This window comes from Marmota monax, unplaced genomic scaffold (assembly GCF_021218885.2).
Source record: "Marmota monax isolate L192 unplaced genomic scaffold, Marmota_monax_Labrador192_F-V1.1 WCK01_AAM20220418_F8-fsc00008, whole genome shotgun sequence".
NCBI classification, from domain to species: domain Eukaryota; kingdom Metazoa; phylum Chordata; class Mammalia; order Rodentia; family Sciuridae; genus Marmota; species Marmota monax.
In genome coordinates this window covers 28,979,632-28,995,104 of record NW_026694432.1, presented here as the reverse complement: position 1 = coordinate 28,995,104, position 15,473 = coordinate 28,979,632, and the positions used below count along the sequence as shown (strand labels likewise).

The 15,473-nt window shown below is 62.0% G+C and overlaps 1 protein-coding gene across 3 annotated transcripts in view; it reads left to right on the top strand.

Annotated features, from left to right (window-relative positions):
* The window catches only part of Tmem51 (transmembrane protein 51), a 47,831-nt gene extending 33,534 nt beyond the window's left edge, over positions 1-14,297 (top strand). For all 3 annotated transcript variants that reach the window (XM_046469269.2, XM_046469267.2, XM_046469268.2), the window contains exons 2-5: positions 4,831-4,891; positions 5,312-5,357; positions 6,311-6,827; positions 13,181-14,297. In XM_046469269.2, the coding sequence (XP_046325225.1) occupies positions 6,490-6,827; positions 13,181-13,601 (759 nt within the window). In that variant the 5' untranslated portion in view covers positions 4,831-4,891; positions 5,312-5,357; positions 6,311-6,489 and the 3' untranslated portion in view covers positions 13,602-14,297. The remainder of the gene's footprint in view (positions 1-4,830; positions 4,892-5,311; positions 5,358-6,310; positions 6,828-13,180) is intronic.
* The last annotated feature ends 1,176 nt before the right edge of the window (positions 14,298-15,473 follow it).

Sequence of the window (15,473 nt, the reverse complement as noted above, 5' to 3'; positions counted from 1 at the left end):
AGGGTCATTGGATAAACCCACTGAGGTAACTCTCTCAACACTATCCTTGGCATAGCTCTTATACATCATTACAGTACCATGTTACTGTTTACCAGGCTTGGGTGCATTTAGGTGACAACAATTAAAAAAAAAGTAGATTCAGTAAGATACATGTTTATTTCTCGCTCATGTAGGTGGAATCCAGAGGTCAGCAGTCTAGCATTGGAAGAACATCTCTGTGATCATCAGAGACCTGGGCTTGTCTGTTTTGCTCTGCCATCCTTTATCTCATGCTCCAGCATGGCTGCTTAAGTTCCTGCCCTCACATCTACACTACTGCCAGTAGGAAAGAGGAAGGGGGAGGGAGGAGATGTGTGCTTTCCCTCTAAGAACTCTTTCTGAATGTCCCTTCACCCCTATACTTCTGCTTAGATCCATGGTCATGTGGGATGGCTAGCTGGTGCCTAAGAAGCTGGAAGCTGAGCTTCAGCGTCCTGACCGTGAAGGAGGGAAAGTGGGTCTGGGGACCTCCCTTCTGCTCAGTTAAGGAAGTAGCGCCCAGTGACCCTGGTCTTCCCCTGCCTCAGGCACAGGCAGAAGCAGCCATCGGGGGCCCTGTGCTTGGGGTGAACCGGCCTCGCGGGGCAGCTGGTCATGAGGGGTGTTCACAGACAAGTGGCGGAGACAGGGCAGCCACCCAGGCCACGGAGGCCCCTGGGTCCGGCCCAGGAGCAGGTGACTTCCACAGTGACAGGCCACGGGGTGTGGCGTGCCCCCCCCCCAGGAGGCTTACCACCTGGGGAGCGGGTGTCCTGGGAGAATCTGAAGCCACTGCCCCCGCGGCGCCCCCAGGTGTTGGCACCTGCCGTCTGCCAGGGTGAAACCTTGGCTCCTCAGCCCCGGGGGGCCACACGGTGGCCTGAGTGATCCCTGGGCTGACCTGGGCCTCTGCGGAGACGGTGACAGGCAGGGGCCCCTCCCAGCTGCGGGGAGGGAGGGGGCAGGCCGTGGGCTCCTGAGCACCCGGTCAGGGGCAGCTCCTGTTTGACCACCCAACGGCAGGCGCTGGATTGTGTCCCCCAACTCACCCACCGAAGCCCTGGCCCCCGCACCCAGGAGGGAGCTGGGTTTGGAGACGGGCCCTGGAGGGAGGCCATGAGGGTGGTCTCGGGCCTTCAGCCGGGGAAGGAAAGAGAACAAAGTTCTGTGGTCAAAGCCCCCGTCGGTGCCCTGGTCTGGGGGACCCAGGAAATGGTCTCAGGTCGTGACCCCCGCCCTGTCCTCCAGGCCACCCCATTTGATGATTAAACATCCCAGCATCAATTATTTACAGCCCATCCCGATGGTATCAGGCCACAGGGCTGGAGTGACTCACGGAGAGCCGGGTTTTATGAAGGAGAAAGGACGCTGAGGGAAGGAGGCCTTTCACCCGCTGCACAGACTGAAGTAGACCTGGGGGGAGGGGTTCCAGGCCGGAGCCTGGGGAGGGGGCTTTCCCTGCAGTGGGGCGACGGGAAGGCGCAGGGTGGGGTGGGCTAGCTCTGGAGTCAGACAGGTCTAACTTGAATCTCTGCGGTGCCCTTTGCTGTGTGACTTTGAGCCGGATGCTGAACTTCTCTGAACTTGAAACTATTCCTTTGTAAATTGAGGATGATTCTAAAAAGTTTGTCACAGGGTACTCGGAAAATTGAAGCATGGTAATGAATGACGATCGATTAAATTATGATGATATTAAAGAAATAAGATCCAGAGTTATGAATAAGTAGAAGTGAATACATAATAAATAAAACGTCAGAGATTTTATAAGTAGAATAAAACAGAATATAAGTAAAGTTAGTATAATAATAAATAGTAATCAACAGTAATGAGTGCATGTAAGGCACCCGGCACTTGCTAGGTGTGTAGCGCTCACCGTCATTACAATTCCAAAGTGTCAGAGTTGGAAAAAGAACCAGGTGCCCCGGGACAGCGACGGAGCTGGGGGAAGCCTGGGGGCCACTCAGCCAGCAGGAGCCGGGCACCGAGGCGGGGTGGGCGCCGGTGGGAGAGGGCGGGCGGCCAGCTCGGTCCCAGAGTGCTCTTGGCAGAAGGTTTGGGAACCGCTTCTGAGGCTGGAAAGAATCAGTCCAGATATGGGCAGGACAAGCCGTGCCTGCGCCCTAATCTCCAGGATCAGCCCTGGAGGCCTGGGAACGCGGCCGCTCCTGGGTCACCCAGCACCCTGTCCCGGGCCTCAGGTTGGGCTTTAAGCCCCTCACATCCGGGCACTGATGCTAACCCCGGCCCCCCATCCCAAGGGCTCCGGAGCTGCAGCCTCCAGCCCCCGGGAGCGCAGCCCTGCCCCTTGGTCACGGTGTTTGCCCCAAGAAGTCAGAACTAGGGTGACCTTGGCTGGTGGCAGAACCTGGGTTAAAATGCAAACCCGAGGCGGCGGACGAGCTCCCTGCACAAGCCCAGGACGGGCCACCAGGGCCGAGGAGCCGCCCGGCCTCGCTGCCCTTCCCCCAGGAACCTGGCCTCGGGTTGGGGAGCAGGGGGAGCCCGGTGGCCGCCTGTGCTCCTGTCCCCTGGCTGCTGGGACCGATGACTCTGAGCTTTCTGACTACCAGCCGCACATGTCCTCCTCCTGCAGGAACTCGGATGCCCGAGGGAGCCAGCGCCAGGGCCTAAAGCCAGCGAGTCGCCAGGTGGTCCTGCTGGGGGCTCCAGGGGGAGCCGGCCCCCAGGGCTCCACCTTGCAGGACCCAGCAGTGGCTCAGGACACAGAAGGTCCAGTTCAAGTCAGCCAGATCCCATCATGAGTCTTGCCTCTGCTGCTGCTGTGTGACCTAAAGCCAATCCCTTGCCCACTCTGAGACCCAGAGGTGGTGGGGCTCATCGGTCTTTGAAGGCCGGTGTGAGGACTGGGTCAGCGGCTGTTGGTGCCCTGTTACTGGGACGGCTGCTGCTGTGCCCGCCTCGCCCGCTGACCCAGTCCTCCCTCCCCGCCAGCCCCTCGACATTTTCCTCTGCTTTTCATTTTCCCATACGCACAGTCTGAGAGATCCCCGCGTCGGGAACCTGGCACCCTTGGACCCTGGTCTGTGGGGGGGTGGCCTGGAGCCAGCTCGCAGGCAGGACCGGGCAGCAGCAGAGACTCTGGCCGTTCTTCCCGCCCCCAGCGCGTGACTCTGGGGCCTTCAGGCCTGGAACTTGGCGCAGAGGCTCCCCTCGCGATGGAAATGGGGCTCAGCCTGGCTCCTGGCTGGAGCGGATCCCTCTCCCAGGGGCGCAGCCTGGCGGGAGGAGGTCTGCGTGGGGAGGGGCTGGGCTGGTGGCCACCAGAGCCCTGAAGGCAGACCTCCTCCCTCCACAGGGCGGGGGCTGGGTGCTCGGGGACCTCACAGGCCCCAGCATCCTGTGCCACCCTCCGCCCGGTTCAGAGAGCGAAGCTGCTTCTCTGGTCCATTCTGTGGGTTTCCGCCTGCGGGAGAGCCCCGCCGGGAAGGGCTGACCTTTTGTTCATGGAGAGCCAGTCCAGATGGGCGCTAGGAGCAATGACCTGCCGGGGTCCGGGGTGGGGGGACCTTGGCGTCTGGAGCTGGACTCCCCCGCTGGGCACAGCCCTCCCAGCTGCCCCCTTGACTGAGGGGTGAAGGGAGCCGCTCCCCGGGCTGCAGGAGGCTTGGGGGGCTCTCCTGGTGTCTTCTGCCAGGGAAGACCAGGGGACCCTGAGACCTCACCCCCACCAGGGGAATTATTTGGTTTGGGGGCACCTCCCATGACGCCAGGCAGCCATTTGCACACAGATGCCAGGTTGGGGACTGGGGGGCCCTGACAGTGAGGCTCAGCCGCCCCTCGGCCCCGCCCTGGACGGAACGTCCTCCCCCCCTGGACGGGAGCTCAGGGAGTCAGACGGCCAGGTGGCCGTTTGCCCACTTGGTCAATGTGTATTAAGTGCCTCTTACGGTCCCCGCGCACTGGGCTGGGTGCTGCCCACTTAGCAATGAACGAGGCGGACAGGAACCTTCTTTCAGGGAGTTTGCAGGGTGGGGGTGACAAGGAGCCAACAAGAGAGCAAAGAGACTGTCACAGACAGTGAGCTCACTGCGCCTGGGAGGGAATGTCACCAAGGAACTCTGCAGGGGCCCCAGAGCAGCCGGGTGCGGGAGGACCGGGGGACAGCAAAGCAGCAGCCAGCCCAAGGCAGCCGAGGACTTTCAAGCCGAGGGCAACAGCAACCACAAGGGCCCAGTGGCAGGAAGTGCATGGTGTGACAGTGACAGAATGGAAGCCACCGAGGGTCACTGAGCCAGATGATGAGCTGTGAGAGAGAGAGGGGTGTCCCGTCCAACCAGGAGGGACCTTGACGGCCATGAAAGACTGACAGGTTTTCAGAGCCTGTTGTTTGGAAATATTTCAGCCAATACCAAGAACCCGTGCAATACCAAGAACACATTGACCAAGTGGGCAACAGGTGACACTTAGGAATGATGTGGCCAGACACCCCGGGGCCTGTGCTGCCCTGTCCCCCATGTGGTCCTCCCAGGGCGGGCTGGCTGCAGGGCTCACGGGTTCTGGCGGGGGCCACAGGCTCCTTTCCCGTCAAAGGACCTGGGTGCGACTCCTGCTCTCTCCTCTGATGGCTCTGAGGGTGGACAGCGGAAGGGCTCGGGGGCCCTTGGCCACCTCTTGTCACCCATCCTGCTGCTCATGGGCTACAGAGTCTGGACTCTCTGGGTCCCACTGATCCACGCCCCTGCCCACCCCTTCCCTTCTGAGTCCCCACAAGGCTCATGCCCCCCAGGAGCACCCCACAAAATGGAAATGCTCACGGTCCACCTAGAAACTGGGTCTGTTTTCCTTTCACAGGTGGATCTGACTCGATCCGGGCAGCTGGAGCGGTTGGCAGGCGCGCCCTCACCCGTGCCAGGTGGGTCTTCCCTTAGCTGGCTCACGGTTGCCCCTGAAACCCCAGGCACCCTGCCGCCGGCTCTCCCTAGGGCCCCCTCGAACATGGCAGCCACGGACGGCCCAACCCGGGGTCTGGAGGTTGAGTCTGAATGAACCGGGACCCCCGCGGCCCCCCGAGGTGGCACCTTTCCAGGGCCACGTCAGAAGCTCTGTAGCCCCAACCCTGGAGGCACCAAATTGGCTCTTTGCGTAGTTCTGGGAGGGAAAGGCACCCGCTGAACAGAACAGGGCGCTCCAGGTCAGCAAGCCCGAGACAGACGGGCAGCGGCTACTGCGGAGCCCGGCAGGAGCAGGATCTCCAGAGGGACGCGTCTGAGGCAGCGCTGGACACCGACCCACCAGGAGCCCAAAGAATGAACCTCTCTGTTTCTCTGTCTAGGAGAAGCAGCTCGTGAATCTTTCTGTTTCCAACTGTTCTTCTCCCGGTAAGAAAAAGGAGATAAAAATCACCCTAACCCATCACTCAGACTGCCCGGGCGGTCGGCGGGGCGCCCGCCCCTCCTGGCTCTCACCCCGGGCTTTTGGGGGTCCCCTTCCCTGCAGCGGTCATAGGCTGCAGCCTGCTGGCTGCTCCCTGCCGCTCAGGGTCTGCGAGCTGCTTCCTGGGGACGGGGTTTAGGAACTCAGATGGCAACGTGCAGGCCCCTGTCCCCTTTAAGGAAAGGGAACTTGATGTGGCCGAAGAAGAGTTGGTCTTGCTGGTGGCTTTGCGCGGCCTCCGGTCATTTCTTTCCACATTGAGACCCCAGAGCCCTTGAGAGTCCCTGCTGCGGGCCAGGCTCAGAGACGGCCAGGAACTCCCAGGAGGAGACGCGCCACAGCGGTTGGTGGGGTTTAGGGCACCTGATCCAGGTGATGGGGAAACTGCAGCTGAGCGGAGGCCGCTGTGCGGAGAAGGGCGGGGGAGGGCAGCGCAGCAGGCAGGGCAGGGGAAGGCGGCGTGAGCGCTGTGCTAGGGAGGTGGATTTTCCTCTCAGGGTAATAGGGAGCCCTTGAGGGTGGTAAGCAGACCCCAGCAGGCTGCCTGGATGGCACACGTTATTGACCCCCCGTCCCCCCACACGGGGAGTCCTGTTGCAGTGGTCGATCCAGGAGGCCCCCAACTGCTACGTCCACCCTCTGCCTTCTCTGGAGAGAGCTGAGGTTTTACCGCGTTCATTCAACTGCACAAAATGTTTTAACGCCCTGCGCTCTGGCCGCTGGGCGCGGCCTCCTGCAGGGAGAGGTCTGCCTTTCCTCTCTGCCTGGGGCTGGGCGGGTCCCTTCCTCCTGGCACAGGGAGCAGGAGCCCGCGGGACATCTGGAATGCGTCAAAGGCCAGGCCCAGCCAGAGCCCGGTGGCTCCAGGCTGACCTGCCGCTCTCTGTCCCTCCTGCAGGCCCCTCCTCCCCACAGCTGCTCCCCGAGTCCCCTGGAGTCCCCTGGAGAGTCCGGCCTGCGTCCTCCTAGAGCAGCACTGGAGAGTCTCTTCGTTGCTCCCCGGGGGCTTCGCTGCTGCTGCTGATTTCTCTCCTTCTTGGTCTGGCCTGGGCCGGGCCCCGCGCCCCCACCCGCAGGATGGCACAGTCCAAGGCCAACGGCTCCCACTACGCGCTGACCGCCATCGGCCTGGGGATGCTGGTCCTGGGGGTCATCATGGCCATGTGGAACCTGGTGCCCGGGTTCAGTGCTGCTGAGAAGCCGACGGCGCAGGGGAACAAGACCGAGGTGGGCAGCGGCCTCCTCAAGAGCAAGACCTTCTCCGTGGCCTACGTGCTGGTCGGGGCCGGGGTGATGCTGCTGCTGCTGTCCATCTGCCTGAGCATCCGGGACAAGCGGAAGCAGCGGCAGAGCGAGGAGCTGGCCCGAGTCCAGCACCAGACGGGGGCCGTGCCGCGCGCCCAGGAGGAAGACAGGTGAGGGCCACTCCCACCCCGAGGGGCCCACGCCCGCTGCCCGCACCTGGGAGCAAGGATCCTTTAGTCCCGAGGCTTCGACTTCCCACCCTCTCCCAGGAAGACGCCGCAAAGCTTTTCATTTTACAACTACTTTATCCTCCTAGAGCAGGGCTTCCCAGGCCAGCTGTGTGCACGGCTGACAGGTGGACTGCAGTTAGACAGCCCCTGGGAGTCCGAGCAGGGCCTGGGGGACTCCTGATTGGGTGTTCGTCCATCTGACCCCAACGTGCTGTGAATGTTTATGCTGAATTGAAAAGGTCAGGGAGCAGCACTGCGTTGGACCTAACAGGCCACAGACATGTACTAAAAGTGGGTGGTGGCCAGGTATAGCGGCCACGCCTGTGATCTCAGCGACTCAGGAGGCTGAGGCAGGAGGATCGCAAGTTTGAGGCCAGCCTCAGCAATTTAGTGAGACCCTGTCTCAAACTGAAAGGTCAAAAGATCTGGGGATGAGGCTCAGTGGCAAAGCACCCCTGAATTCAATCCCCAGACCAAAAGTGAAAATAGAAAATAGGTGGTCAGTTGGGGAACAGGTGATAAAGGCTGATACCCCGTTAGAAAAGAGCCCTGCAAATGAACCTGACAGATGAGCAACCAGTCAGAAACCCACAGAGGTGTTCAAGGACTTAGTCATGAAGTTGAAACAAAAAGGTGTCTCTGTTTTCTCTTTGCTTTTTATGGTCTTTCATCTTGGCCAGGGGAGACAGTCCAGGGTTGGAGCATTGCAGGAAGGTGGGGTGCAACCAAGTGGGGTGCAGGAAGGTCAGGTGCAAGATGATTGGGCACAGGCAGGTGAGGCGCCAGCAGGTGGGGTGCAGGATGCTGGGGTGCAGGCAGGTAGAATGCAGGACAGTGCGGTGCGAGCAGGTAAGGTGCAGGCAGGTGGGGTGCAGGATGGTGGGGGACAGACAGGTGCAGGACAGGCAGGTGGGGCTCAGGCAGGTGGGGGCCAGAGAGATGGGGTACAGGAAGGTGGGGAGCAGGAAGGTGGGGCACCAGCAGGTGGGGTGCAGGCAGTTGGGGTACAGGATGGTGGGAGGCAGGCTGGTGGGGCACAGGACCGTGCGGGGCAGGCAGATGGGGGGCAGGATGATCAAACACAGGAAGGTGGGGGGCAGGCAGGTGGGAGGCAAGATGGTCAAGCTCAGGAAGGTGGGGGGCAGGATGGTCGAGCGCAGGAAGGTGGGGGGCAGGCAGGTGGGGCGCAGGATGGTGGGGGGCAGGATGGTCAAGCGCAGGAAGGTGGGGGGCAGGCAGGTGGGAGGCAGGATGGTCAAGCGCAGGAAGGTGGGGGGCAGGCAGGTGGGGCACAGGACGGTGGGGGGCAGGCAGGTGGGGGGCAGGATGGTCGAGCACAGGAAGGTGGGGGGCAGGCAGGTGGGGCACAGGACAGTGGGGGGCAGGATGGTCAAGCGCAGGAAGGTAGGGGGCAGGCAGGTGGGGGGCAGGATGGTCGAGCGCATGAAGGTGGGGGGCAAGCAGATGGGAGGCAGGATGGTCAAGCGCAGGAAGGTGGGGGGCAGGCAGGTGGGGGGCAGGATGGTCGAGCGCATGAAGGTGGGGGGCAAGCAGATGGGAGGCAGGATGGTCAAGCGCAGGAAGGTGGGGGGCAGGCAGGTGGGAGGCAGGATGGTCAAGCGCAGGAAGGTGGGGGGCAGGCAGGTGTGGCACAGGACGGTGGGGGGCAGGATGGTCAAGCACAGGAAGGTGGGGGGCAGGCAGGTGGGAGGCAGGATGGTCAAGCGCAGGAAGGTGGGGGGCAGGCAGGTGGGGGGCAGGATGGTCAAGCACAGGAAGGTGGGGGGCAGGCAGGTGGGGGGCAGGATGGTCAAGCGCAGGAAGGTGGGGGGCAGGCAGGTGGGGGGCAGGATGGTCAAGCACAGGAAGGTGGGGGGCAGGCAGGTGGGAGGCAGGATGGTCAAGCGCAGGAAGGTGGGGGGCAGGCAGGTGGGGGGCAGGATGGTCAAGCACAGGAAGGTGGGGGGCAGGCAGGTGGGGGGCAGGATGGTCGATCGCAGGAAGGTGGGGGGCAGGCGGGTGTGGCACAGGACGGTGGGGGGCAGGATGGTCAAGCACAGGAAGGTAGGGGGCAGGCAGGTGGGGGGCAGGATGGTCGAGCGCATGAAGGTGGGGGGCAAGCAGATGGGAGGCAGGATGGTCAAGCGCAGGAAGGTGGGGGGCAGGCAGGTGGGAGGCAGGATGGTCGAGCGCAGGAAGGTGGGGGGCAGGCAGGTGGGAGGCAGGATGGTCAAGCGCAGGAAGGTGGGGGGCAGGCAGGTGGGATGCAGGATGGTCGAGCGCAGGAAGGTGGGGGGCAGGCAGGTGGGGGGCAGGATGGTCGATCGCAGGAAGATGGGGGGCAGGCGGGTGTGGCACAGGACGGTGGGGGGCAGGATGGTCAAGCACAGGAAGGTGGGGGGCAGGCAGGTGGGAGGCAGGATGGTCAAGCGCAGGAAGGTGGGGGGCAGGCAGGTGTGGCACAGGACGGTGGGGGGCAGGATGGTCAAGCACAGGAAGGTGGGGGGCAGGCAGGTGGGGCACAGGACGGTGGGGGGCAGGATGGTCAAGCCCAGGAAGGTAGGGGGCAGGCAGGTGGGGCACAGGACGGTGGGGGGCAGGCAGGTGGGGGGCAGGCAGGTGGGGGGCAGGATGGAGAAGTGCAGGAAGGTGGGGGGCAGGCAGGTGGGGGGCAGGATGGTCAAGCGCAGGAAGGTGGGGGGCAGGATGGAGAAGTGCAGGAAGGTGGGGGGCAGGCAGGTGGGGGGCAGGATGGTCAAGCGCAAGAAGGTGGGGGGCAAGCAGATGGGAGGCAGGATGGTCAAGCGCAGGAAGGTGGGGGGCAGGCAGGTGGGGGGCAGGATGGAGAAGCGCGGGTAGGTGGGGGGCAGGCAGTTGGGGGGCAGGACGGTGGGTTGGAGGGAGGTGGGGCACAGGCAGGTGGGGTACCGACCGGTGGGGTGCCATCAGGTGGGGTGCAGGCAGGTGGGGGGCCGGATGGTGGGGTGCCGGTTGGTGGGGTGCCAGGAGGTGGGATGCCGGATGGTGGAGCACAGGAAGGTGGGGTGCAGGCAGATGGAGTGCCAGATGGTGGGGCACCAGCAGGTGGGGTGCAATATAGTGGGGTGCCGGCAGGTGGGGTGCAAGATGGTGGGGTGCAAGATGGTGGGGTGCCAGATGGTGAGGTGCCAGATGGTGTGGCACTGGCAGGTGGGGTGCTGGATGGTGGAGTGCCAGATGGTGGGGCACAGGCAAGTGGGGTGCAAGATGGTGGAGCACAGGCAGGTGGCGTGCCAGCAGGTGGGGTGCAGGCAGGTGGGGCACCGGCAGGTGGGGTGCAGGATTGTGGGGCACAGGCAGGTGGGGTGCCAGCAGGTGGGGTGCCGGCAAGTGGCGTGCAAGATGGTGGGGCACAGGCAGATGGGGTGCCAGCAGGTGGGGTGCCAAATGGTGGGGCACAGGCAGGTGGGGCACTGGCAGGTGGGGTGCCCGATGGTGGGGTGCTGAATGGTGGAACACAAGCAGGTGGGGTGCCGGATGGTGGGGTACAGGCAGGTGGGGGGCCGGATTATGGGGTGCCAGATGGTGTGGTGCCGGAATGTGGGGCACCAGCAGGTGGGGTGCCAGATGGTGGAGCACAGGCAGGTGGGGTGCAGGCAGATGGGATGCCAGATGGTGGGGTGCCAGATGGTGAGGGGCCGGATGGTGGGGCACTGGCAGGTGGGGTGCTGGATGATGGTGTGCCAGATGGTGGGGCACGGGCAGGTTGTGTGCTGGCAGGTGGGGTGCCAGAAGGTGGGATGCAGGCTAGTGAGGTGCAGGCAGGTGGAGCGCAGGCAGTTTCGGGGCAGGCAGGTGGGGTACAGGTAGGTGAGGGGCAGGCAGGAGGTGGGCAGGCAGGTGGGGGGCAGGAAGGTGGGGCACAGGCAGGAGGGGGGCAGGAAGGTGGGGCGCAGGCAGGTGGGGGGCAGGAAGGTGGGGCGCAGGCAGGAGGGGGGCAGGCAGGTGGGGCGCAGGAAGGTGGGGCGCAGGCAGGAGGGGGGCAGGAAGGTGGGGCACAGGCAGGTGGGGCGCAGGCAGGTGGGGGGCAGGAAGGTGGGGCGCAGGCAGTTGGGGCGCAGGCAGGTGGGGTGCCGAGGGTTTGTGGACAGACGGGTTCCTGAGATCCCCATGCCGAGTGGCAGTACTCATGAGGCTGTCACATCCTTGCCCGACTTGCTCCTGAGGAGACAGTCGCAGGAGGGGACGTCCCAGCAAGTTTGCCAGGTCCCTGTCTAGAGCAGCGGCCCTGGCCGCCGTGTTGTCCACCCGCCAGGGGCAGCGCCTCGGTGGTCCCTCAGCACGGTCCTGCCAGCCATTGCGGATCTGCACCTGCTAACGGGGGACCAGATCTGCCTCAGAAAGGAGATGACACTCAGCATCTTTTTAAAAACATGTTTTTAGCTGTCGATGGACATGACGCCTTTATGTTCTTTATTTTCTATGGTGCTGAGGATTGAACCCAGTGCCCCCCACGTGCAAGTGCTCTACCACGAGCCACACCGCAGCCCGCAGCTCAGCCTCTTGGGAGACTGTCACATCACAGGGTGTGGGGTGGGCTCAGAGAGGGTCAGGAGAGGCACATACAGGGGTATTCACCGTGGTTTTCTACATGGAAGGACTGGGGATGTTTTATTTTCTTCATTAGATTTTTCTATCTTGTTTGAATTTTCTATAAGCATCTCTTACTTTATAGCAGGAGGGAAGTTGTTTTTATATTGGAGAAAGCCGACTTATTTTCTGATAATAAAAGATAACACATAACTGAGTGTGGTGGCACGTACCTGTGATCCCAGTCAGTTTAGAGGCTGAGACAGGAGGATTGCAAGATTGCGTCCAGCCTCAGCAACTTAGTGAGACCCTACTCAAAAAATAAAAAGGGCTGGGATGTGGTTCAGTGGTAAAGTGCCCCAGGGTTCAATTCCCTGTATCAAGATAAATAACCAGACAACCCTGCTGTCCTAGCCAAGGTTCCCCAAACTGGGGTGGGGCCGGTGCCCAGCATTCAGACACGTCCTGAAAGCCACAGATAGGCAGTTTGTGGTGTGAGCACCTCCCAGAGTGTACTGCCACCAACCAGGACAGCTGTGGGTCACTGGGTGACGTCCTCTTATGGGACCTCCATCTCAGGCGCTGCCCTTGACCAAAACATTGTTGTGTGGCTCATGGCTGTGTGTGTGTGTGTGTGTGTGCAAATGTACTATGAGGAACTGGCAACTGGGACCGTGGAGACTGAGAAGTCCCAAGGAAGCCAGCGGCCCAGGCCCAGGGCAGCCCGTGGTCTCATTCCGCCTAAGTCCGAGGGCCTGAGGACCAGGGAGCTGCTGGCTGGAAGCCCACTCCTGGGGCAGGAGGAGAGGACATGAGATGCCCCCCCCCCCAAACTGGAGGCAGGAGAAGGGAGGCTCCTGCTAGCTGCAACCCTCGTTCTACCCAGGCCCCCAGCAGAGGCCCACCCACACCGGGGAGGGCAGAGTCCACTGATTGAAATGGGAATGTCTTCTGGGAAGATCCTCACAGACTGGGCCCCCATGGCCAGTCACACGCCGCTCACTGTCCCTCCTACTGATGCTAGAAAACTTGGGAGATAGAGAAAAGATCAAAAGAGGAAAACCAGTCACCCACACACACCCACGCCAGCCGTGAGCACACCCAAGCTCCTTCCAGAGAAGGGGCCAACGGGGAGGTGTCTGTTGCCCGCCATCCCCTGCAAGTTCAAGGGGAGGTCCTGGAAGACCGCTTTGGCAGGACTCGGTCAGCTGTGCGAACCCGTCCTGAGCATTTGGGTTTTCTCCTTCAACCGTCAAATGACGTAAGGGGGAGCGTCTGGTCTTCTGAGTACTGGAGATGAATAATTTGAGATGCATGTGTTCACGGTCAGCTGTTCCTTCCCTACCTGGGGACGACCACAGATTGGAGGCTGCGGCGTCCAGCCTTGTGTTGCCTTTCCCAGAGGCCCCCGCTGGGCATTGGAATAAATAGCCCCGCAAAGCATTGTGCAGTGTGAAAGGCTTCCAGGCCAAGGGGGTCCACACCCAGGTAACGCTGCGTAGTAGTTCAGTGTGGCCTTCGCCTCCTGCCCTCCCTTTCCTTGATGTATCATTTCTCCGTCTGTAAAATGGGCATCCCAACCGCGCTCCACCCCAGTCGGGAATATGAAGTCCGCGTGGTGCGTTAAGGCTCCTGGCACACAGTGGTTCACGAGGCTGTCAGGGTCTGCAGCCCCCTCTGGGGCCTCAAGTGTGCTCACAACCGTGTGTGTTCGTGTCTTGCAGCCAGGAGGAGGAGGAGGAGGAGGAGGAGGACGAGGCGGCCTCCTCCAGGTACTACGTCCCCAGCTACGAGGAGGTGATGCAGACGCACTACACAGAGGGCCCCGAGCTGCAGCAGAGCCCGAGGATGAGCGTCTCCCTCCCCTCCTACGAGTCCCTGACGGGGCTGGACGACACGACCCCCACCAGGGCCGAGGTGGAGACCAGCGCCGGGCACCCGCCCGCCAGGCAGAACTCCAGACTGGCCAAGCGCCTGAAGCCCCTGAAGGTTCGGAGGATCAAATCCGAAAAGCTGCACCTCAAGGACTTTAGGATCAACCTCCCGGACAAAAATGTCCCTCCCCCCTCCATCGAGCCCTTGACTCCCCCGCCACAGTACGACGAGGTCCAGGAGAAGGCCGCCGACGCCCGGCCACCCGACTGAACGGCCCTCGGGGCCGCGTCCCTCCTGGCTCACCCCGAGCCACAGACTGAGACGCAGCCGCTTCGCCCGGGGGGAGAAGCCGAGGGGCCACTGTGCACTCGGCCATTTGGATGGGGGTCCGAGTCCCGGGAGTGGGGGCTGAAGCTCCTCAGAGCTCGCGTGGCAGGTGCATCTGGAAGAGATGCTGCCCTGGCGCTGGTGGCCCTCTGGACCCCGCCAAGAGGGGCGGTGGGGCGTCTGCCCTGCCCTTCCCCAACTCTGGGTCGTGGGCGACATGCTCCTTTTATATTGCGTCAGAGAAAGATGCCTGGCGACGGTTCCACACGGTTGCTTTGCTTCTGCTTTGACTGTTTTGTTTCCTAAGAACAGCAAGTTTGGCACCTGCTCTCTGCACGGGAGTCCTGAGCCGGGGTGCACCTGGCCAGCTTCCCCAGAAGGACCCGGGCTGTTTTATGACGGGGCGATGGTGGCTTGCGGGCCGCCCCGGGGGTGGCTCTCTCAGTCCCCCGTGCTGTTGGTCTTTTGATGGCCGAGGGCCTGAGAGGCTTCAGCACTTGCTGCGGAAGACCGTGGTCTTAGTTGGCGCCGTCTGCCAGCCTCTCCTGTGTGGTGGCTAAAGAGGGAAGCAGTCGTGTTCGATTCCTTCTGACGTGTGGCACGCTGAGCTTTTTGTAATAAACTATTTTGTATGTAGGACATTGGACTCCTGAATTATCTTAGCAGCTCTTCCAATGCTGGCTAAGCTCCGGGCATATGCTCTCCCATGTCACCTGTACCCAGGCCTGGTGCCACCGCCATTCTGCAGGTTAGTTCTCCAGGCCCTAAGTTAGGTAAAGCAGCCCGTGTCACACAGCTGGTAAGTGGATTCGAGCCCATGCCACCGGGCCCCAGGGCCTGCGTTCTCACAACACTCCACTGTGTGGCTCCGGATGTTAATCTGCAGACTCTGAATAGGGACTTGCACTTCCCCAGATCTCAGAGGCATCCCCACCAACTCACGTGCCCAAAAGAAAGTACTGGTGGTTTAGACCACGGCCTTCCACCTGTCTAAGCGTCCCTCCTACCTCCCCCTCCGGGGAACTGGCCCAGGAGGGGGCTCAGCACAGCCTACAATCTGTCCCCAGAATTGACTGGTGGGTGATCATGTCCTCCTGGAAGGGGGCAGTGACCACCTGTGCAGGGCAGGAAAGAAGCTCAGCCACAAGAAATTCCCAGGGGAGCCGAGAGTGGCAGCGCAGGCCTGTAATCCCAGCGGCTAGGAGGCTGGGGCAGGAGGATCACAGGTTCAAAGCCAGCCTCAGCAATTTAGCTATGCCCTAAGCAACTTAGTGAGACCCTGTCTCAAAATAGAAAAATAAAAAGGGCTGGGAATGGGGCTCAGTTGTTAAGCACCCCTTGGGTTCATTGCTTGGTTCAAAAATAAACTAAAAGGGAGGGAGGGAGGCTGGCCCTGGGATGGAGACTGTCAAGGATGGGACAAAGGAAGGGACCAGAGACCTCAGGGGTCAGGGTCTTGGTCTTGGAGAGGGACCAAGTCCAGAGAACACCTTCCTGGCCCTGGTGCAGGGGGAGTGGGCTGCTGCAGGGTCTGTGGAGGGGTCTGGGCTGGTTGAAGAAGACCCTCAGGCTCTGGGCGCTTCCTAACAAGCTCCGGGCAGTCAGCAGGTGAGTCCCCTCTCACCTGGGAACAGGGCGGGGCAGGAAGTCCCAGGCTTTCCGTTGCCTTATGCAGACACCTTACCCGCAGGGGAGGTGCCCGTAGCTGCCCTACCCCGGGCACCCTGTGCTGCCGGTCCCTGGGCAGGGCTCGTTTGGCTGTTCATGCTTCTTCCTGGCTTGGAAAAAAAGGCGGCAAATGGAAGGGGAGAGCCT